At 41.5% G+C, this 24,797-nt stretch overlaps 1 protein-coding gene across 2 annotated transcripts; it reads right to left on the reverse strand.

Moving 5' to 3' along the window:
* On the reverse strand, positions 1–24,797 carry tmem50b (transmembrane protein 50B). Of its 2 annotated transcripts, none has more exons than XM_007905978.2 (7): positions 24,710–24,797; positions 19,235–19,390; positions 11,540–11,652; positions 10,578–10,645; positions 4,617–4,709; positions 2,801–2,858; positions 1–657 (listed from the first exon to the last, which is right to left on the reverse strand). In XM_007905978.2, the coding sequence occupies exons 2-7, from the start codon at positions 19,325–19,327 to the stop codon at positions 612–614; spliced, it is 471 nt and encodes a 156-aa protein (XP_007904169.1). In that variant the 5' UTR covers positions 19,328–19,390; positions 24,710–24,797; the 3' UTR covers positions 1–611. The 2 variants fall into 2 exon arrangements, with proteins under 2 accessions (XP_007904169.1, NP_001279304.1); NM_001292375.1 differs by having other exon boundaries at positions 2–657; positions 24,652–24,767.

Genomic DNA, 24,797 nt, shown 5'->3' on the forward strand with positions numbered 1-24,797 from the left:
TGCCACCGAAAAAGGTTTATTTCATAAATAAGATTTACGGAAAAAGAATAAACCCGCCAATATTTAACAGTGGCTATTCTATTCCTCTGGAAACTATTCACAACAAAATAACAAAATGTTGGGACTATTTTTGATTCATAACAGCAGTGCTTTGTGTTTATTTTTAAAACAATTAAATAGACCAAAAAAATCCATGAACATTTCATAGAAATCAAAGTATACCATCCTTCCTTTTTTTTGACAGCACGATTGGGAATTCTCTCTTTTAAAATAAAGCAATAAAAGTGGTGATTGTTGCGAAGTACAATAATGTGACGTACTCGGCAACTTATTTCCAATGAATCAACTCCTACCATGTGTCACACAACAGATATCAGCCCACTTCATGAGGGCTTCATACTCTGTTTATCAGACTTAGTACAACTATTAGTGTAACTACAAAGTAGTAGTACAATATGAAACTTACAAAAACAAATGACAGTTTTCAAAAATATTCCGACTTTCGCATCACATATATGATGACCAAAAAAATAAAGTAAAATGACACATATTTATAATTGTTGTTCCTGTGCAGAAGAACACCCTGAGTCAGTGCTGGGCTAAGTGGTATTTTACCCCCACAGTTCCTCTGTTCTGCCAAACTTATAGACCAGACTACTGCAAAACAAAAGAATGCAGAATGTTTAATAACTTATATAATAATAATTAGTCCTTGCATTTCATATAGCGCCTCATCAAGTCTTTGAGATGTCTCAAAGAGTTTCACAGAATATTCTGTAAATAATAATACTAATAATAATCCTTGCATTTGATATAGCGCCTTATCGGGTCTTCAGACTTCTCAAAGTGCTTCAGGCAATACACAGAATATTCTGTAAAATGAATTGACTGCATGCTTTGTGGGCGAAACGTAGTAGCCAATTGCGCACAGTAAGTCGAGTAACCAGATTTTTATTATTTTTATTTTGTTGCTTTATTATTTTTTTAAAGGGATTTATTACCCCCGGAAAGCAATCCGACAATTGATTAACAATAATATTAATAATAATAATCCTTGCATTTGATATAGCGCTTTTCACGTCGGGAGGACGTCCCAAAGCGCTTCACAGAACACACTGTAAAGTGAATTGACTGTTTATTTGTGGGCGAACGCGGCAGCCAATTGCGCACAGCAATGTCCCACAAACAGTCGTAGATTGAAAATGACCAATTTATTATTGTTTTTGGTTTTGGAGGGATTATTATTAGGCTCTGTGTGGAGTAAGGAAACTTGCCCAAGGTTTCGCCCTCTGCCTGGAATTGAACTCAGGTCTCTCGCTTGCAAAGCGAGTGCTCTAACCATTGAGCTAAGTAACAACCCTACTTACTGCTAAGTAAACTGAGATGTGTGGAGTAAAGGTTTGCTCCAAAAGAGCAAAGCTTCAGATCAGTTCCTAAGGGAACACAAATTCACTGTTCACAAGATGGCTGCTTGATATCCTTGGTTTCCTCAAGAGTTAGTCAGCGAGAGTAACTGAAACCATACTAATAAAGAGCAGTTGATCAAGTTTTCCAAAGAAGATGGTACAAAGGCGTCATCGTTTATTAAAAAAATTTCATTTCTTCAACTTCCCAAACTGGGCTGTTTGTGCAAACAATGTGAACTGCAAGAAAAGTCAAGCAAAGCAGTTTTCAGTGTGAGAGGCAGAGTGGACCCTGGGCTTGACTGAATATACTGCAAAGTGAATTAACTGTATTTTTTTTGTGGGCAAAACACTGCAGCCAATTGCGTATGGCAGTGACCCACAAAAATTTTGGTGTCCAAATTATTATAATTGGTAAAATGGTCGTTAGTGAGCTTGACTGTAAAACCCAAGGATATTTATTCATCTGTATACTTTACAAGAACCTCGTGTGGACGTCCAGACAAGCCCAGGCTCCACTCTGCCTCTCTAACACTGAAAACTGCTTTGCTTGACTTTTCTTGCAGTTCACATTGTTTGCACAGCCCAGTTTGGGAAAATGAAGAAATGAACTTTTTAATAAACGATGACGCGTTTGTACCATATCCTTTGGAAAACTTGATCAACTGCTCTTTGAGACGCCTCGAAGAAGTGACAAGGCGCTGTATCAAATGCAAGGATTATTATTATTTTCATTGAAATTAAGAGTACCCTTTGTACTGGTATGACCCCCATGATTTTTGAACTGTTTATCTGTACACAGCAGAACTTTAATTATCTGCCAATTTTAGCTGCAATTTTGTTTTAAATGAACGTTTTTTCAAGTACGGAGGGAAAAATACCCTGCCATCCATCAAAATCACAGAAACATCTCAATCAAAAAAAAGTGGCATATTTGAAAAATCTTGTTTCAGGACAGGAATGGAGTTTTTACAGAGTATGTTTGTAAGGCAGGAACAAGGTCAATCTTTAAGATTGCAATTTTTCAGGCCCTTAACTTCTTTGCTTTGTTTTCAGCTCTGTCGCTGAACATATTGTATATAGCTGCCTTTCAGTCTTTACACCATAGAGCCTAATGAGTCCTGTTGTTTAGAGCACTCGCCTCGCAAACATTTGATTCCCGGCAGGGCAAAATGTTTTTCCCACAAAATATAGTCAATTCACTTTACAGTATATTCTGTGACGTTCTTTGAGACATCTCGTCTCAAGGCGTGATAAGGCGATATATCTAATACAAGGATTATTACTATTATTAATACTGAAGTACAGCAACCTTTTTTTAAGTTAAGAAGGGATCACTGCTGCGTCAGGAGCCATGCAATAAACAGATGCTTCAAGAAAGCAGGCACACCACTTACCTAAAAAAAATTAATGCGTTTTGAAAAAACACAGCCAGTCCTGGATAGACGTTAACTTCTGCAAAAAAAAGAGGAACACATACATTGCTGAAATGAGGTGCGTAAATCAAAGTAGTTTGATTTAGGGTAGGTTAGAGAATGCAGATTAACTGTCCACTGATTCTGGTGCTTATAAAATAATATTATCAGATTCAGCCTTTATTACAGTAAAACAAAAATAGTGAAGATACTTATTTGATCTTTGCAGGTTAAAATGTAGCAGAAATGTCAAAAATCTTACGCTGGCGCAATTGGTAGCACTCTCGTCTCGGAGTCAGAAGATTATTGGTTCAAGCCCCATGTCGGGACTTGGAAGTCATATAGTCTGAGCTCCAGTCAGAGCTGGGAGTGTGCTGCACTGTTGGAGGGATCGTTGGATGAGATTTTAAATTGAGGCTTTGTCTGCCTGTTCAGGTGGGTGTTAAAGATCCTGCGGCACTATTTGAAGAGAAAAGGGCGTTTCTCTCTCCTGGCGTCCTGGCCAACAATCCCCAAGATAAAATTGGTCAGTCCCTGCACGGCTGTTTATGGAATACTGCTGTGCACAAATCGGCTGCCGTGTTTGCCCACAACAACAAATTACATTTGTATAGTGCCTTTCACGTCAGGAGCATGTCCCAAGGCGCTGGGACAAAACACATAGTTACTCCATTTTACAATATATCCTGTGAAGTGGCTACATTTAGGATGTCCTCCTGATATGAAAGGCATGATATCAAAAGCAAGTTATTATTTAGGATTATTAATAAGTCCATGGTTTTTCCCTTAGAAACAAGTAATCTATACTAATAAAGACGTAATGTCTTTGTGTCTGTCTGTGTGTCCGCTAAGAACTCAATAACCGATTGATATAGAGGCATAGGGGGAATCTCCTATCGTTGAGGAGCTATGATCTAAACAAGCTCATCATTCATGTATGGTAGTTTTGCTTAAGATGTACAGTGTTTTGGCATGTTAAATGGTTTGTGAGGGGGCGTCACTGAAATCTACATTCCATATTGGATGCTTTGGTTGCCAGCCTAGCTGCAACGGGTACAACTAGTAAAGTATAAACTGAATCATTAAACTGAAATAAAAAGATTTGTTTTGTATATCCATTCACTTCAAACTTCAAAGCACTGGCCGAACACAGCATATATAGCACTAGCTGTACCCATTCCAGCTATGCTTGCAACCAGTTTCATTTAATGGGCCTTTTCTCTTTCGTCTGGCATTTTTATTTGTCCTTGAAAGGCTTGATCTTCTCTTCTGAGGCATCTTTATCCCATAAAATTGAGAAAATGTGCTATTGAACTCGTTAGCATCCCATGTTCATATATTTGCACACATATCCTTTCGGACACCTGGTTGGGAGGATTCCTGTTGGTGTGTCTACGTCACTTGGTTGGACAGATACATAGACAGACCTGTTGTCTTTATTAGTATAGATGTTATCTCCCTAGAAGCGTGTATAATCACTGTCGCTACTTTGATGCAGAGTACCATGCATACCTTTTTGGGGGGCTTACTTAAAGCATTTTTTAATATAGCTCATCAACGATAGGAGATCCATGAAAACAAATATGCCCGTGACGCTCCCCCTTGCAAGATATTTACGATACGATATAAAGCATGTCTTTAAGTCAATCGATTAATACGTTCTTGGCAGATACACAGACAGGCAAACATTTTGTCTTTATTAGTATAGCTAATGTGTTACACTGTGCCACAATACACTGCGAGTTCAGTTATAACTAATTTTCATTTATTGACTGGATTATTCAAGGATAATACTTACTAGGTACAACATATGCTCCAAAGAGGATCCACATAGAAGCTATGAGAGATCCAAACATCACCATAAAGCCAACGAAAAGCCAAATTCTTGCACCTGTGAATCGTAACAATGGTTAACGCACAGGGAAAAACAAGTGCTGAGCAGTATAACAGTCAGGTCATTCAATAAGTGAGGATTACTGTACTGCAAAGTAACAAAACCACATTTTTTTTTCACGTAAAATGTGTTAACATTGATAATAATAATCTTTGCATTTGATATAGCGCCCTATCACGTCTTTGAGTCGTTTCAAAGCGCTTCATGGAACATATTTGAATCTATAAATCTATAATTTTTTTACTCAGCGAGTTGTTGGAGTTTGGAATGATCTGCCTGAAAGGGCAGTGAAGTCCGATTCAATAACAGCTTTTAATAATAATAATAATCCTTGCATTTGATATAGCGCTTTTCACGTCGGGAGGACGTCCCAAAGTGCTTCACAGAACACACTGTAAAGTGAATTGACTGTATATTTGTGGGCGAACGCGGCAGCCAATTGCGCACAGCAATGTCCCACAAACAGTCGTAGATTGAAAATGACCAATTTAATTATTGTTTTTGGTTTTTTGGAGGGATTATTATTAGGCGTGTGGAGTAAGGAAACTTGCCCAAGGTTTCGCCCTGCCTGGAATTGAACTCAGGTCTCTCACTTGCAAAGCGAGTGCTCTAACCACTGAGCTACAGGACTTTTAAGAGAGAACTGGATAGGTACCTGGGGAAGACGGGTTTGCAGGGTTATGGGGAGAAAGCTGGTGAGTGGGGTTAGTGAACGTGACTTGTTCTGTCAAAGAGACGTCACAGACTCGATGGGCCGAAAGGCCTCCTTCTGTGCCGTAACATTCTATGAATCTAAATCTAAAAAAAATCTATACTTAACATGAATTGACTGTATAATTTGTGGGCAAAATAGTTGAATTTCTTTTTTGAAAATAATTACCTGCACATTAAAATCATTTTTTAAATACTACATCCTATTCTTAGTTAACAGCATACTCCACAATATTGTGTTACCTCAAACAAACAAATTAAGGCTTTTGTTTTGATTTTCTGGAATCACTGATGGAAAATAAAAATCAGACACATTTACGTCAATAATTAATTGCATGTCCAGGAACACTGCCTGGCAATTTGCCCAACACAACACCCTGCAGCATTCCTTCATGATGTCTAACCAGCTTTCCCTGTGTTGGGTTCGACCTTTCAGTTTGACTTTCTTCTCACTCTCACCAAGGCTCTTCATTTGTGCTCATGAGTAATAATCATAATACTTGCATTTGATTTTAGTAGGTTATTCACTACGGTTAAAACTGTCCTTCCATTTAATAATAACAATAATCCTTACATTTAATACAATAATAGATCTCAAAGCACTACACAGAATATACTGTAAAGTGAACTGACTCTATATTTTGTGGCGAAACACGGAAGCCAATTGCGCACAGCAGCGTCCCACAAACGATTGTGGATTGAGTGACCAATTTTTTTTAAGGAATTATTACTCCACAAAAGCCATCCGTCAATCGACTAACAACCGGGTTCCGACTTACTGCTGGGTAAACAGAGGAGCGTGCAGTAAGGAAACTTGCCCAACATTTTGCCCTGCCCGGGAATTGAACTCAGGTCTGTCGCTTCCGAGGCGAGTGCTCTCACCACTGAGCTACAGGACTCATTTATTTTTTTATTATCCAATAGCAAGTGTTCTGTTCTTCATATACTATAATACACTTATTTCCTCCGAGTACACATCTACCTCGCTTTTAAACATCCCAATCAATTAGGCATTTGGTGTCCTGAAAATAGCCTTGCCTCTCTTGCACCCTTGGCCAGTCCAACCATACACACATTTCAGAACAAATGTGAAAAGCCGATTTGGGGTACAATACAATGTTACATTTATGTGGTGTATTCCACAGTGGGAGGACATCCCAAGCCCATTAAACAGTCATGACCGGGCATCTAAGCTGAGGGGGGGGTTGGAGAGGGAAAAAAATGACTGGAAGCGCAGTCAAACAGGTAGATCTTCATGGATTTTGAATGAGGTTAGGTAGGTAGGTAGGTAGGTAGGTGGGAGGGAGGGAGGCAGGCAGGCAGGCTCCGGAAAGGAGTTCCAGAGAAAGGAGGCAAATGGGCTGAACGCCTGAACACCGATAATAATAATACATTTGATACAGCTCCTTATCTAGTCATTGAGCCATCTCAAACCACTTCACAAGACACACTGTAAAGTGGATTGACTATGTATTTATGGTGCCAAGGGATCTTTTAACATCCACCTGAAAAGGCAGGCGGAATTTGGTTTAACGTCTCATCCGAAGGACAGCACCTCTGACAATGCAACATCCACCCAACACTGCATTGGAGCATCATTTTAGACTACATGCTTCCAAGTCTGGATGTGGGGCTTGAACCCACAACCTTCTAACCCAGGCGAGAGCGCGACCACTGCGCTAGGCTGACACCCAATAGGGAGAAAAGTTAGGTAAATGAAACTGAAAGGATCAACGAATGTTTGTGGGACGCTGCTGTGCGCAATTGGCTGCCGCGGTTCGCCCACAAAACACACAGTCACTACACTTTACAGTATATTCTGTGAAGCGTTTTGAGACGTTTCAAAGACGTGATAAGGTGCAATATCAAATTCAAGATTATTATCATTATTCATTAAAGGAGCAGTGCAGACACGATGGGCTGAAAGACCTTCTTGTGTATTGCACATTTCTATAGTTCTAACTATAGATTAAGCTGATTTAACTTTTTTTCCTAGCATCCAAATCACAAAGTTTTCAGTTTTCAACATTTTTATTAGATCCGAGACATCCAACAGAGGACCAAATTTCAATCAGAAAGAGAAACTAAAGCAACTGCCTGTAGCCAGGCTTTGCTTGGAGCAGTGCCAGGATTAGTTATTTTTGTTTTGGGAGGTTTTGAGTCATATCCTACTAAAGCTCGATAATTCAAACTGAATTCACCATTTTGTATTACTTCTAGATCTGTGCAACACAGCTGTCTGAGATGTTTAAATCTGTTCCCAACAGTAGCCATGGACACGAGTGTGAGAGGAACTGAGGACATCGGGGCATTCTGATTTTTCTTTCCTTCTTTCTTTCCTTCTGTGTTTTTTTTTGACAGCATGGCTCAGTTGGCCAACTCACCAGATAGAGAAATATGGGACAGAACCATTCCCTTCCCTGCGGCTGCATTGTCGGAGGTCATGTTAAACTCACAACATCACTCAATTCCAGGGACGATCTTAGCCTTAAACATGGCCCTAAAATTCATGATCTTAGCCTTAAACCATGGCCCTAAAATTGAAGACGCTGCAGATTTTGCGGAATTTCTAAATTCAGTCCTGGAAGCTCATTTCCTGCAGTGCCAAAAGTTTTTTTTTGTTTCTATAATAAATAGTGAAATTAGCCAATAACACAGCTATCCCTGGTTTTCCACTTATCGGTGCAGCACAATACGTAGCTGCTGTGGGAACTTGTGATGTAATGGTTGGAGCATTCGTCTCGCAAGCGAGAGGACCTGAACTCATTTCCCAGGCAAGGTGAACCTTAGGTAATTTTCCTTACTCCACACGCGCTCCGTTTACCTGGCAGTAAGTAGGAGCTGGGTTGTTATTCGATTGGCAGATCGCTCTTCTTCTCGGTGTAACAATCCCTTCAAGTATTTTATTTCCAAAAAGAATAATAATTTGGTCCAATCCACCACTGCTTGTGGGACACTGCTGTGCGCAAACTGGCTGCCAAGTTTGGCCCAGAAAAGATAGAGTTAATGCACTTCACAGTGTATCCTGTGAAGCGCTTTGATACGCCTCAAAAACGTAATAAGGAGTGGTATCAAATGCAAGGATTATTTACCCTCGGCAATCCGCCAATCAACTATGAACCAACTTCTTACTCACTGCTAGGCATGTGGAGTAAGGAAACCTACCTAACGCTTCGCCCTGCCGAGGAATCAAACCCAAGTCCTCTCGATTGTGAGGCGAGTTGGGGAGGCCGACAAGCGTGGAGTTGGCGTAGTCGAGCCTAAATGTGATGAACGCGTGAATGAGGTTTCGGCGGTGTGAGGAGTGAGGCAGTGGCGGAGTCGTGCAATGTTGCGGAGACACGGGCAAGCAGAGCAGGTCATGAATATGGGGGAGAAAGGACAGATGAGGGTCAAATAAACCGCCATGGTTCCTGACAGGCCTCCACATATGCTACAGGACACGATCACAAAGCACGTAGGTCAATGAAAAAATTACAGGCTCATGTAGTCATCAAAGGAAGTAAATTCTAAAACAAGATGCTTGTAGTTCTCTCAGTAACCAACAACGAAATAGGGACAGATTTCTTAGCTTTAAAACAACAAAACAACTTATCTTTATAAAGTGCCTTTCAAGTAGAATAACGTGTTGGGGCGCTTTGAAGGTTACGCATGCAGCAACAAATAAATATGCTATTGGTTTATTTGATGCATTTCACTGTCTCCAATAAAGAGGTTTCCAGCATTTTGATTATGCACCTCATTTCAGCAGTGTCCGTGGTTAGCACCTCTGTTGTTAGGATCTTTTGCGAAGGCTAAATTTAGATTACCATGAGAGACAGAAACTCAAGTACACCTCCGCTCTGCTTTTAACATGATTAATTCAAATGACAGTCAAAACATACGATGGGCCGATTGGCATTCCTCTGTACTGTAGATTCTATGATTCAAATTCCCCCCAAAACACAGTATTTCCAGATTAAGAGAAAACAGCAGACAACTTGTCTTTAGGATCTGCTTCTATTCTAGTGTCCTTTTGGGTTTTCTAGAGTAGAATGATCGCTCCTCCTGTATTCTAGTATTTTAAAAGCTAATAGTAATTCTATGCCCTGCAGTGTATGCAATGCCTGAGCAAAAACCTTTGTAATTTTAGAAAAGCAGCCAAAACCCTCATCCACGCCTTCGTCACTTCGATCGGGCGAGGATGGGGGTGACAGGGTCATGGAGCCTGGTGCGGGAGAGGACGCGGGCTGCAGAGTTTTGGATTATCTGCAGCCTGTGGAGGGAGGAGTTGAAGAAGCTGACAAGCAGGGAGTTTGCATAGTCAAGCCTCGATGTAATGAGAGCATGTATAAGGGTTTCAACGGCCTTCAGTGTGAGACAGAGTGCGACAGTGTGAGACAGTGGCAGAGCCGGGCGATGTTGCGGAGGTGGGGGAAGGCACAGCAGGTCATGACATAGGATGTGGGATAGAAAGATAGCTGAGCGTTACACAAGATGGCAAGGTTCTGGACTGGCTTAGTAAAGTGGAGTGTGCATCCATGGATGGTGATGCTGTATTCTCTGAGTGATGCGAAGAGAGGCTTGACTCGAGCTGAAAATACCCAAGGATTGACTCGCTGGAGGTTTCTTAACATTATAAAGGACTGGTTGTGGCACACTGTTGTGCACAATTAATTGGATGTCGTGTTTCCCCCACAAAATGCAGTCAATTCACTTTACAATATATTCTGTGAAGCGCTTTGAGACTTCTCAAGGACGTAATAAGGGGCTATATCAAATGCAAGGATTATTATTATCATCATTTTAATGATAGGATAAACACCAACAAATTATTTTCAGTGGAGGGCAAAAATGTTTAAGAGAATCATACAAAGAATTAAAGGGGAGGCTGGAAAACATTTCTTTATATGGAAGGTTAAAGTCACAAATTGTAGTTGGAGTAGAATCTATAAACTATTTTCAAAGGGAATTAGAGGAGAAATATTAAAGGTTACAGGAAATGCGCAGCAGAGTGGGACTTGATTGTCATAAGGAGAGAAACACCAGTCCAGACTTGGTGGAGTGAATGAACAGCTCACTTCTGTGTTGCAACATTGTACGATTCTATGATTAGCTGTAGCTAAAAAGATATAATAATCGTCAAACATATATATTTACTTGAGCAATGCTTACCATTTCTTCCAAAGCAGCCTTCACTGTAACTGTCCCCTCTGACTTGTCCATTAGATACTGCATTTATCCTAAAATAAACATTGCATTTCAAGTAAGATTTTGTAACTAGCAGAGAGCAGGGTTTTCCTGACAAGAGATTCCTCATGTGAACATGCAATCTCATGAACAACAACAAAAAAATTACACTTGTATAGCGCCTTTCACGTTGGTAGGACATCCCAAGCCGCTGGACAATCAGTGTTTCGGATCCGAGCTGGGAGTTGGGATGGTGAGGGTGAGGGTGGTAGGGGTAAGAGGGTGACCGAAGGTATTGTTGAAGAGGAGGGTCTTGAGACAGGTCTTGATGGAGGCAAGGGAGGGGGTGAGGCAGAGGGATTGCGGGATGAAATTTCCCCCTCTAGTATGATTTATGACCTGTCTCAAGACCCTCCTCTTCGACTGTGCTTTCGGTCACCCTCCTACCCCTACCCTCCTTGCCCTCCACCCCTACTGATCCCAACCAAAAGCTTGGGTGCGGATCCCTGACTATCCAGCGCATTGGGATGTCCTCCTGACGTGAAAGGCGCCATGTAAATGTAATCTGTTGTTGTTGTCAAGGGATGCTCAGTAGACCTAGGTCAGCTAATCGAAGGGAAGAGGAATGGGATACAAGCAGGTCAGAGAGGCAGAGAGGTGCTGGGCATTAAGGCATTTGTATGTGAGGGTTCAGATGTTAAAATTGATTCAACAGTCTTTCCATCATAGGAACAACGCACCCAATGTTTCCATTATAGCAACAACATACGTCTACGACGCTTTCTGGTAGCCAGTTTCATATGGTGATAGAGAGTCTGTGAAAAACTCAGTGAGGTCTTCATTGGTTGCACATTCATCCAACAATAATTTTAACTATTCACCACAGACCGAATACTCACAGCAAACTTCAGAGTACAAGCATATTTGAGCTCACATCTGTTACTTACATGAAAAAGGCAATCGTTGACATGACTCCACATGTGTGAAAAGCATGATTCATTTCTTCATTTGTTGGGTAAACGAGAGAGGCGTCTATAATTACCCACCAGCCTGAGAAAAACTGAAAAGAGACAATTTTTTGATCGTTACCACACTGTCAAACAAGCCGCTTCTCAGTAAAAAAAAGACTCGTTCAACAATGCTCCTGCCTGTCTAGCATAGCAATGTTCTAAAATATTACTTTATTTACCTACGATGTGTAACGACAACTAAACCTTCAAACAACTCAAAAAGTAAGATAATTCTGAAAGTTGTATAGTTCTGAGAAAAGCAAGAGAAATAAAAAAAGTTATAAAAATTAGGAGTCTAACATATTCACAGGGTTCATGGAATATGTACATATGTACAAAAAGTAATTGCCTTGAGAGATGGGTCTAACAAATCATTCCCACATAAATATCTTTTGAAATTGATGTGCACAGCTAATTTCCATTACTTGACATTAGGGGTGAGAAAGTTACAGCAGTAGTTAAGACTCCCCAAAAAATTGTTGTTAGTTCCTCTTTTGCTTGTTGTGGTAGATGTTGTAAATAGTAAAAGGAAATGCTGTCCCACCGAAAGAAAATCATAATGATACAATTAAAAATTATGGAAATCGCTTAAAGACATGAGCCAAGGCAAATCTATACACCATAAATTAAATGATGCGAATTCTCAAGCATCAGATGATTTGAAAAATAAATAAAACATGCATACAATATACTAAATGCTTTGGCTTAGTCAGAAGGTGTGTTTTGACATGTCGAGATAGAAAGCAGTTTTTAAAAAACAATGCAGTTGTGATATTTTATATTTTAAAAAAATTTGAATATGCCAGCATTTGCATGCAATGGATATGTATTTTGTTGGTCATCTTTCCAAAATGTTTCCTTCGGTATTTAACCTTGTCTCTTCACTAAACCAAGTTCTCTGAAGATTATTCACAGCTTCAGACTGTCTCTTTATAGAGTGTCAGCTTGGCTTAGTAATAGCACTCTCGTCTCTGAGTCAGAAAGGTGTGGGTTCAAATCCCATGAACTCACACAGTCTAAGTAAGCTGACACTCCAATTAAACACCCTGGGCGTAATAATAAATCTTGCATTTGATATTGTGCCTTATCATATGGTTGAGATGTCTTAAAGCGCTTCAAAGGACATATTGTGAATGTTGCATTGTCAGAGATGCTGTTCTTCAGATGAGATGTTAAACTGAAGTCCTGTCTGCCTGTTAGGTTGTGGAGTCCTGTTGTCCTGTTGTCCTGCCTGTTGTGGAGTCCTGTAGCTCAGTGGTTAGAGCACTCGCTTTGCAAGCGAGAGACCTGAGTTCAATTCCAGGCAGGGCGAAACCTTGGGCAAGTTTCCTTACTCCACAGCCTAATAATAATCCCTCCAAAAAACAAAAACAATAATAAATTGGTCATTTTCAATCTACGACTGTTTGTGGGACATTGCTGTGCGCAATTGGCTGCCGCGTTCGCCCACAAATATACAGTCAATTCACTTTACAGTGTGTTCTGTGAAGCGCTTTGGGACGTCCTCCCGACGTGAAAAGCGCTATATCAAATGCAAGGATTATTATTATTATTATTATTTAGGTGAACGTTAAAGATCCCATGGCACTATTCTTAAAAGAAGTGAGTTTCTCCCGGTCCCGAGCCCACAATCCCCCAAATAAAATTGGGTCACTCATTTCATTGCTGTTTTTGGGACATTGCTGTGTGTGCAATTACGCTGCTGCATTTGGCTACAAATACACAGTCACTTCATTTCACAGTAAATCCTGTGAAGCTCTTGGAGACATCCTTCCTACGTGATAAGGAGCTATACCAAATGCAAGCATTAATTTTATTATTCATTCGTCAAAACTGATAAAGACTGTAGCAGCAGGTTAGAACGTGTGATTCCAAGCCCCAATGTGGAACTTGAACCCACACTTCTGTCTCAGAGGTGAAAGTGTACCAACTGAGCCATCCTGCAGACAGAAAACCATCATAATACACAAAAGAAGGTGTTACCACATTTGATAACTTGTGGTGCAAGTGTAACTTTTCTATACACGTATTGGAAGGGAGGCACATTACACTCCACCACAGAAGATTAATCACTATTCGTTATAAGGCGCTGTATCAAATGCAAGAATTATAGCATTATCGAGATGTCGTCATGTCCCAAAACCAAGGATTTTAATGTGAAGTGTCATGATTGTGTAGTTGTAGGCAAAAGAGGCAGCCGACTTGTACCTAACAACATCTTGCAAACAGCCATGAAGTGAATGGCCAATTTTATTTGGGGGAAGAGTCATCTGATCTTTAACGTCCACCTGCACAACCAGAGGGCTCCTCGGTTTACCATCCTATCTGAAGGATGGCACCTCTGACAATATACCACACGAGTATCAGTGCTGCTCTCAAGTATCAGCCAAGCCCATGAGTTTAAAGTCCCAAATTGAGGCTTGAACTCACAACCTCCTGACTCAGGCAAAAGTGTGCTACCAACTGAGCCAAACCCGGATATTCTCCTCGCCTGGGTTTATTTCAAGAGATTACTGCAGCTGTCAGGAATCCACATCCTGCCATTTTTCAAATGCTAAGTGAGACAGGAGGCGTTGGCAGGCTATTTGACTGAAAAGAGCAAATACTACAAATGAGCTGAACCATGACTAGAAACTGGTTAACAAACTGGTTAATGAGGGACTTCCAGGTTGATATGACTCAGGCACTACTGGGCCAACAAAGGAGATTAGTTTTGTTTTCAAATAACTTTACGGTAGTGTACTGTAATTCAGAAACCAATCCTAGGCAGAGCAGCAAGATTGGGTTAGAATTTATAACGTGTAAGTAATAGGATGTAAACATCTAGACAACACACTGCAATCTTTTACATGAAACATCGACTGTAAGTCCACTGATTATCCCACACCCATCGATAACGCAAGCTATCTTGTGTCCACTAATGCAAAATAGCTTGCAATAGTGATAGTTGTTTGATAAACCTCATTTGCATCTCAAACACATTACTGTAATGGCTGCAACAGGATGTAAACATCTAGGCAACACACTGCAATCTTTCACATGAAACATATTACTGTAGCGTAGTGGTTAGAGCATTCGCCTCGCAAACATAAGGACCTGGGTGAAACGTTGGGCAAGTTTCCTTACTCCACACGCCTCTATTTACCTAGCAATAAGTCAGAACCCGGTTGTTGGTCGATTGACGGATCGCTTTTCCACGACTGTTTGTGGGACGCTGCTGTGCACAATTGGCTGCTGCGTTTCATCCGCAAAATATACAGTCAATTCACTTCACTATTCTGTGAAGTGATTTGAGACGTTTCAAAGATGCGATAAGGTGCTATATCAAATGCAAGGGTTATTATCACTATTACTGGCAAAGTAGCTGAATATCGTATCCAGCAATTTAACCTTTAGACAAACTCTAACTTCCTCGTTTCTGTTCCCATGACGTTCAGAGCGGGAATTTGGTGGAATTTGATAGGGGATTATACAACAATTACAAAATTTCTGATTGCAAACAACTTTTCCTTTCAGTACCGTTAACAGTTTTCAAATTGGCATTCCAAGGAATCGACTGTAAGATAATTGTGAACACTGGCGCTGTGTATTTTGTATTACTCTTTCTGGCTCAGTCGGTATTGTGAAATCATACAACATGCAAACAATAATAATTATTATTAAATAATTGCATTTGATATAGGACCTTGTCATGTCTTTGATAAGCCCTCAATGGTCTTGTCCCACCCTATCTCTGTGACCTCCTAACCCCCTACCAATCCGCCCGCTCAGCCGACTCTGACCTGTTCCACGTCCCCCGACCCACCCGCTCCACCATTGGCATTCCATCCCCCAATCACTCCGCCTCGCCCCCCCTCCTTAGCCTCCTTCAAGTCCCGCCTCAAAACCCTCCTCTTTGACCATGCCATTGGTCACCCCCCTTCCCCTCCCTCCCTTCTCCCCCCTTACACCAGCTTGGATCTGAAATGCTGTACACTGTCCAGCGCCTTGGGACATTCTCCCGACGTGAAAGGCGCTAAACAAATGAAATCTTGCTGTTGTTGTCTCAAAGTGTTTGGGCGAAACAGGGCAGCCAATTGCACACAGCAGCAACATTCCACAAACAGTCTTGGATTGAGTAACCAAATTATTATTAAACAATGAGGCAAACATCCTGGGCCGACCCAAATAAATCACATTCATCTGAGGGGAAATATATTGATGTTAACTTTAAGCTTCAGTCTTGTTACAGGTAGCACTGCCAAGTCTAGACAAGTTAAATTTCAACAGGAAGCAAAAGTTCCAGGCATTACTTACTGTAAGATTATCATTTCCTAAGAATACATAGTAAAAGAAGCATTTAGTGTATTGAATTCCAAAGACTACTTGGATGCTTAAGAGCAGAAATACTGGAAATACAGTAACTCAAATAACCTGAAAGAGAAAGATCAGTCAACTTTTTGGAAATGTCCTTGCAACAGAAGTGGTTCATGTTAAAACATTTAACTTATTTTTCTCTTTCAGTTGCTGTTTGAGCTTCTGGGTTTACCAACATCTCTGTTGTGATCGAACACTTCCAGCCTCGGTATTTTTCTCCCTGTTTCATCGATACATAACTTGCACACTTTACCTCAAGAGTTGCAAAAAAGCTGCTTTTCAGATTGTTTCTCTTCCGTTTTCCGATAATATCTAACTTGTTGAATTCAAATTTCCCCTGCTCACTTCCTTTTTCAGGCAGATGGAGAAGGAAGAGGCAGTCTTGTGCTTTGACAAATGAACACGCTTCTCCGCAGGGGCTGCTTTTCTGAGATTAGGGAAAAGCCATAATGTTGGGGAAAGAGTGGAGATGGAGTTTCCCCTTGAGTACCACCCATTTAACAAAATCAACCTTGGTGATATTTTCTTGCAGGTCCTGTTTTGCTGAGATCAGGGGTGTCAAAACTGATCTCAGAGAAACTAGGAGCAGTAGAAGGAAACCTACCTGCTCCTTAATGCTAATTTTACTTGTGCCCACTGTTCCACAATCAGTGGCTGTGCTTTGAACCACTATGCCCTAAAATCTGGAACTCTCTTCCTCTATTCCTCTGCCTTGCCCCCTCCTTCCTCATCTTCGGTAGCGCCTGAAGATCTTTCTCTTTGACTACGGCTACGGTCACTTCCCCCTCGCCCCGATTCAATGTTGTGTTTCACCAATGTCAAGTGCTCTGGGATGCTATTCTGTGTGAGGGGCGCTTTGCAAGTGCAAGTTGTTGTTGTATTTTTCTACCAAGTGGTGACCTCAAGGCTAATTATTTCAGCAGTTTAAAAAGCATCCAGATCATGCGACTGCTATAATGTTGGGAAGGAGTGTAGTTTGAACAGAAACCCAGTTTCGATTTCCAGGCAGGGCGAAACCTCAGGCAAGTTTTTTTTCCTTACTCCACACGTTTCTGTTTACCTAGCAGTAAGTAGGAACCTGGTCGTTAGTCAATTGGCGGATCGCTTTCCACAACAACAACAAGATTCCATTTATAAAGCGCCTTTCACGTCAGGAGGACGTCCCAAGGCGCCAGGGTAACAATCGCCCAAAAACAATCTAAAGAAACAATTGATCACTGAATCCATGTCTCTTTGTGGGACACAACTGCGCCCAATTAGCTGCTGCGTTTCACCCGAGTAATCCTCTTTACAATATATTCTGTAAAGTGCTTTGAGTCGTCTCCACGACGTGATTAGGCGCTAAACAAATGCAAAGATTATTATATAATAAATCTACAATTTGGCTGCTGTGAAGCAGTGCTTCAACCTTCCTTTGGTTATTGTTTGAAATGAAATCAGTGTTACATATGCAGTATTGCTTTTAACATAAAGGGATTCAATTACCAACTTTAAAGGAGCAAAAACAATTTAGCATCAAAATCTGGAAATTGTTTGCCCAACCTTTTTTCTAAGAATAGGCCTCAAACACTAAACGTGGCCCAAAGCTGGATCCAAGCCACCGTGTAACGCCACCTGTGGATACACTGAAGACTACAAATAGATCTGTCAGACAATTGCAGTTCCATTCCTTTACCGTCTCTGTGGGTTGAGTTACATCTAAGAGAGGGAGCCGGAAATAAAAATAATCAGCTGACTCTGTAGTGTAATGTACTGTGTTCAGTTACAAGAATTGGTGTACTAATGTGAACATTCAGGAAGCAACAACTGCAAAATCTACTTTACAAAGCTTCCCATTCTGCAGAGCACAAATAGCTGTGCAATATTCTCTAAAAAGCTATCTCATTCAACACAGTCTGCGTCCTCCAGCACCCCCCGCCCACTTCATCTTCTGAGTATTTCATTTTATATTCAGGCTTCAGTGATGTTCGTCTTATAATTTCTGCATTGATAAGAAAAACAGCCAACTTTTGTACTGCCTCCAGAGGAAGTGCTGAGAAATGTTGCCTAGAGATGTGTAAATGTGCCTTTTGAGGCACCTCTTAACCGTACAGCTGCCTCAAATTGAGATTTAGATGATTCCTTAGAGGAATCCAGCAATTTATCATAAAGGAGAAAATTTTACAGGCATAGGAACAATGCCATTCCAACCCTTGCGGCTGTTCTGCCATTCTTGTAGATCAAGGCTGATCTGTACCTCAAATACCACTAACTGCCCTTGCCCCATATCCGTTCAAAACACTGAACCAGCATCCTCGGCCGGGTGGGTTGAAGAGTTCCAAATTTCCACTATCCTTTGCGTGAAAAACTGCTTCCTGATTTCACTCCTAAATAGCCTCGCTCTAATTTTAAGATGATGACCCTTTGTTCTGAATTTCCCCACCAGAGGAAATAGTTTCTCTGTAGAATCTTTGTAGCATCAGTGACCAATACAGACCAATATGCTCTTTACCAATAGTTACCTCCTATACTCTTAATAACAATTCTTAATAAAAACAAAGGGTTTGACAAAATAAAATAAGATCTTAAGGAGAAAGGTTAAAAGATGCAATTCTATACAACATAAAAAATCATTTACTTTACCATTAAGAGGCAAGAAAATTATTGACAAGAGATGAAGAATATTGATAAAATGATAAATTAATTGCAACAAAAGAATATGGGTTCCCTGCATATTCCATAGGAATATCATTTAAATCTCATTACACTGTAAACATTGAAATGGCAATGATTGTAATGAGAAGGCTGTCTTTTCAAATCATTCTAACAGATACAAAAGGGAGATTTACAGCAAATGACAGCTTTGTAGGGATGAGGGAGAGAATAAAACAAAACAATTCTGTCTTTCAACTATGGTCTTATCAAAGAAGATGTGTTCTTAGGCTCAGATTTGTGCCCATGATTGTCCACACACAAACGCCTGATTTCAGCCAAGTTTATTATTTCAGTAATAACTTTCAAAAGGGAATTGTATATGTTTGAAAAGTAAAAAATTGCAAGGCCACAGAGCAAAAGCGGGGTAATGGGACTAATTAAATAGCTCTTTCAAAGAGCCAGCACAGGCACAATAGGTCGAATGGCTTCCTTCTGTACTGTACTATGACTATGAAGTCATCAAGGAGAGGTAATGTAAACACAGTATAATACATGATCATCCTCACATTAATGCCTCACACGTTAGGAGAGAAATGCTGTAGATTTCTATGGTTCTGATAAAAACTCATTTTCGACACTTACAAAAACGCCTGCGACTACAGCAGCAATCGTATTTCTTCTTTCTCCCCAATCGATACATTCTGGCCAACGAAAATTGTCCAGGAATCCTGCCATTTCAAAGCCGCTGGTATTTCTGTGGCTCAAGGAAGTCTTCAGCCCTCAAATGACGTTGTTTCGCTGAAAGCAAACATGTTGACTGTCAGGAATTTTTAGAATGCTCCTTTCAGGTGTGGCTTTGGTTCCTGTTGCTGTAACCTACTCCATCAAATTTTGAAATCGAGAGTTAGCGTTTAAAACCCACTGCAATATAAAGTTGGGCCCAAATGGCCTGTTTCTGTGCTGTAATTTTCTTTATAAATCAACTGGTGCTGACAATTTTTATTGCACTGATTTCTCCCACCCTCTTCCATCAAACACGCACACACATCCTATGACCAAAACACTTGTTTAGAAAACGTAGATGCTGATCTTGTGTAATACAGTCATCGAGTATGAACCTGAACAAAGGTGATCCTATCACCCCCCATCCTCGCCTGACTCCACTGGCTTTCCATCATACAGAGGGTACAGTTCAAGCTCCTGGTCCTTACCTTCAAAGTCCTCAGTGGCCTTGCTCCCCCCTACCTCTGCCACTTCCTAACCTCCTACCAAACTACCCGCTTTCTCTGCTCAGTGGGCTCTGGCCTGCTTCACGTCCCCCACCTCGCCTGCCCCACCAGTGGAGGGTGGGCCTTCTGCCACTCTGCCCCCACCTTCTGGAACTCCATTCCGCAGTCCTCACCTCGCCCCCTCCCTTGCCTCCTTCAAGACTCAAATCAAGACTCTCCTCTCCGACCGTGCCTTGGATTACCCTCCTTTTCCTCCTGCCCCCACTCTCCCTGATCCTGACCCCCAGTTCGGCTACGAAACAATGGCTGTCCAGTGCCTTTGGACGTTCTCCCGACGTGAAAGGTGCTACACAAACGTAATTTTGTTGTTGTTGTTCTCCACTTGATCACATTACCTCAGGTGCTGCATGTATTGGCCTTTTCAGTTGCACACGCTAACCCATGGAGCCTATTCAGAACCTCCTGTTTTGTTTTAATAATAATAATAATACCCTCAGAGCCCATCACCCCCTGCCTTTCTCAGCTCCACCTGCTACCAAACCAAACTTTAACACAGCAAAGTCAGGAAATAAATTTATCTGGAGATTTGTTGGAAGAAACCCCCTTCCTTTTTTGAGTTGCATCACAGGATTTTTAACATTCACCTGAGCTGCCAGTCGAACTATGAACAAAGACATTCCTTTTTGCAGTGGATAATTTAACAAAAACATTGCTCTTCTACACAGTGATAATTAGTGAGAAGCTGCATACCACCATGCTTCAATACAAAGCTAACAATTATTTTCAATACACAAGATACACAGTCATACACATTCTGTGAAGCGCTTTGAGATGTCTCAACGACGTGATAAGGTGCTATGTCAAATGCAAGGATTATTATTATTATTATTATTCAAACTCCAATCATTCTGGTTAAATGAAATGCTTCCTGAAATTCTAGCATGCAGCCACAATAGCCAAAAATCTCAAACACTTTCTATTCGAGGGAGTGGATTTTTTTTAAAAAAGTGCCAGAGTCTGACACTGAGCCACAGGGAGAGGAAGGTGACTGTAAGCACGATCAAAAAGGAAGGTCTTTAGGTGGGTTTTGAAGGTGGGGACAGAAAGGGCCACACAGAGAGATTGAAGGAGAAAGTTCCAGAGTTTTGGGGCATAGTGGCTGAAGGCACGGCCACTGATCGTGGACCAGAGGGTACAAGGAACAAACAGGAAGCCGGAGTCAGCGAGCGGAGCAACAGGTGATGGAATGGGGAGTAAGCAGGTCGGATAGGTGGGGAGGTGCGAGGGTATGAAGGAATTTGAAAAAGACTGAGAGGATCTTGAAATCGATCAGTTCGGTGATTGGAAGCCAGTAGAGGGTAATGAGTTTTGCGCGGATCAGTATCCGGGCGGCAGAGGTTTTAATTAACAGGATTTTATACCTATTACACACAGATATTGCAATATACACTGCAGAGTGAGTGTATGCAGAATTTCGAAAATGGCTTCAATTCATTCTTACAAACAGTGACAACTTTCAGTTATATAGTGTCCTTCACGCAGGGCAACGTCTCGGAGCGCTTAAGGCAGCTCCGAAAAGAAGATTTTTCAAAATTCTGGTGATTTTACAATATAAGATTATTTTAAACTGTAAGATAATTTGATACTGTAAAGTTTGTGGATTTGTGGTCCTCAGCAATGGAACGGGACAGGACAATCAAAATGTTAGAGGCTTCCAGTATGCAATGATGAAGACAGACTGTTTCATTATGAAGGGTTTAAGTACGGTGTCTTTCCATTTAAACCTTGATCTGGATCAAGTCCAGATTGATCGAGTGACTGTTTCACATTATAAGCACTCGACTCATTTGATAAATGTGACATCCGTATCTAAAGAATCCTACCTCATCAAACTGATTCATTTATAGCGAGGATCACACTCAAGTCAGTATATATAAAGAGAGAAAAAAAGACATTCTCTCCTTCTCACAATTGTTAATTGCAAAGGAAAATTGCAGTGCTATCTTTTGTCTTTTCCCTCATATAATGGTGGCGTGATGGTGAGTGAAAAGTGGAGAAAAATCAAAGCAAAGGAAAGCAACTCAGATATAAAAACAGGCGAGAGATGAGGCAATTGCACCTTTTGACTTAATACATGGACGTTTGATGCAGACATTCAGCTTCATGTTTTGATTTATAGTTATAATTCCAAAATGGTCCCCGGTCTCATGGCACACAATGCCACCGAGGAGAAAGAATATATTCACTGTTGCTTTCTGAACTCTGCTCGCATTCACTTAACACTACACTGGTACAACCAGCACTAAGGGTGGACAAAATAGAACACAATTCACACAATGCATTTTAGTTATTTGCTGAGGTGGGTCTCAGAACCAAAATAGGTATCAGCGAACTGACTAGATAGATTATCCAGTTCAAAGGGCCAAAAAGAGATCAAAATCGTCAAATTATTATCGGATGTCCTCAGATACAGCTTCATATAGACAAAAGATGGATTTTAAGTTTAGCAGGAAGGCAGTGTGAAACCAAGGTCATTTTATCATTATTATCATCTTATTTCAAACACTTCTGAAATTCTCGTTCATGCTTTCGTCATCTCCCGCCCTCATTTTGCAATGCACTCCTCGCTGGTCACCCCAGCTTCACTATGAACAAGGTCCAAGTGATTCAAAATTCTACTGTCCACGTCCTCGCCCACACCAGGCTCCGCACTCTAATCACCCCATTTCTTGCCAGACTCCACTGGCTCCCTGTTGCAGAACAGATCGATTTCAAGACCCTCACTCTCGCTTTCAAATTTCATCATGCCCTGACACCTCCCTACCTCTTTGATGTGTTCACATTCCACTCCTCTATCTGCCTTCTTTGCTCAGCTGGGATATCTTCTCGATGAGAAAGGTGCTATACAAATATAATTTGTTGTTTGGTTCCCCTGCATGTCCCACTCCACAACTGGCTAAGAGCTTTCAGCCACTATGCCCTCAATCTCTGAAATTTACCTCAAACCCTCTCTCCCATTGCTTTTAGTGACCTACACCATCTCATCAAAGAGTTTTGTCATCAAGTGTGAACGTTGCTACATATGCAAGCTGCTCTTTCATTAATTTACTACACTGCAGGGTAATAAATTTATGATTCATACTTTGCAGAATATGAAGTGTAAGAAAGCAATTAGTAGAAGCATTAGAAGATAAATCTCAAAGCTGCTCTGTGACTTTAATGGTTTTATAGCTAAATATTAATAATAATCCTTGCATTTGGCATACCGCCTTATCACATCGTCGAGACGTCTGACAGTGCTTCACAGAATATACTGTAAAGTGAATTGACTGTATATTTTGTGGGCGAAACACGGCAGCTAATTCCGCACAGCAGTGACCAACAAACAGTCGTGGATTAGTCGATTTAATTTGGAGGATTTGTTGGCCAGGACATTTCGCTTTTCAAATAGTACCATTGGATCTTTCATGTCCAGCTGAACGAGTAGACGGGAGCTTGTTTAATGTCTCATCTGAAGAATGGTATCTCCAACAATGCAACATCATCCCCCCAGTACTGCTTTGCGGTGTCATCTTAGACTATGTGATTCCAAGTCCCAACTTGGGCCTTGAACCTATAATTTTCTGACTCGGCGGTGAGAGTCCCATTGTCACTGCGTCAGGCTGAGCTGAAAACCTGGAGAATTTTTTTTCCCAAGTTCAGTTTAGTTTTTTTTAAATGCAGGTATGTCGCACTTAGCTGAGGCGTGATAAACAGCAGCTAATAGGAAGAGAGTACCAGAGTGCGTAAGGCAGAGATTGAGCATGCCAGAGCACAAGACAAACTGAATGTGGACTTGAGATCAATTCCAACCACACTGTAGTGTTCGGAGAAGCACCTTATTGTTAAAGACGCCATCTTTTGTGATGAGACATTAAGTCAACGACCTGTTTGCCTGCTCTAAGGTGAACGTTCAAGATCCTACAACCCGTAATCCAAAATGAGAAGGGTGTTTCTCCTCGTGCTCGGCCAACAACTCCCCAGATTAATTGGGTCATTCACTTCACTGTCGTTCAGGGAACTGCTGCACAAACCAGCCACCACATTTGCCTACAAAATACAGCCACTGCTCTGGACAGCAAATTACTTGTAGAGCGTTTCGGAGGCGTTTCGACACGATATGGTGCTACGTCAAAACATAACAATAATTATTATCATCAGCAGCAGAAATCACAAGTCAGTCTTAACTTCCACTGGCTCTCCTTTAAAAGGCTGAGCAGACAAGATTAATAAAATTAATTCAGTCTTATAGAGCATCGCATTCAATCACCCTGGCCATTCTGTAGAGGGGGAGATAGAGAAAGAGAGCGAGAAGGGGGGAAAGAGAGAGAAAGAGAGAGGAGTAAAGAGCGAGCGAAGGAGGGGAGAAGAGCGAGGGTAGGATGGAGAGAGGGGGGAAGAGAGACGGTGGAAGAAAGAGAGAAGGGGAAGGGCAGATAGGAGGAAGGAGAGAGGAGGGGGTAGAGGAGCGAAGGGGGAAGAGTAGGGAGGGGGTGAGGGGGAGAAAGAAAGAGGGGGGAAGAGGGAGGGACAAAGAGAGGGGAGAGAGAGGAGGAGGGGGGGAGAAATAGAGAGGGGTGGGGGAGAAAGAGAGTAAGACAGAGAGGAAATAAGATCATCGTAAGGATCAAAGCTGAACCCCAGGACGCAGGGAGGGGGCGCAGCAGCGGCCATACTCCCCTCACGACCGGCGTCGCCCCTGGCAACCAACCCACAGGCCGTGGTTGGGGGGGGGTTACACACACACACACATATATATATAAACAAATATATACATATATATAAACCCACCACAATAAGACGGAAGCTGGTGGCTGTGTGTGTGTTATTGGGTCGGACACACACTTACCGGCCTCCTCGTTCCTCCCGTCCTGTCGCGACGCCTCAGCCTCCGCCCATCTTGACCTGACAGCCAACCGCCCCCTCGCCTGTGAGTG

Source organism: Callorhinchus milii, unplaced genomic scaffold, assembly GCF_018977255.1.
Source record: "Callorhinchus milii isolate IMCB2004 unplaced genomic scaffold, IMCB_Cmil_1.0 Scaffold4, whole genome shotgun sequence".
Taxonomy (NCBI): Eukaryota; Metazoa; Chordata; class Chondrichthyes; order Chimaeriformes; family Callorhinchidae; genus Callorhinchus; species Callorhinchus milii.

Coding starts and splice junctions, on each gene's coding strand:
- tmem50b (XM_007905978.2), bottom strand. CDS start 19,327: ATGGCAGGATTCCTGGACAATTTTCGTTGGCCAGAATGTATCGATTGG. Junction 10,646..11,539: donor TCAACGATTGCCTTTTTCAT/GTAAGTAACAGA, acceptor TGTTTATTTTAG/GATAAATGCAGTATCTAATG. Junction 2,859..4,616: donor TGGAGCATATGTTGTACCTA/GTAAGTATTATC, acceptor TTTTTTTTGCAG/AAGTTAACGTCTATCCAGGA.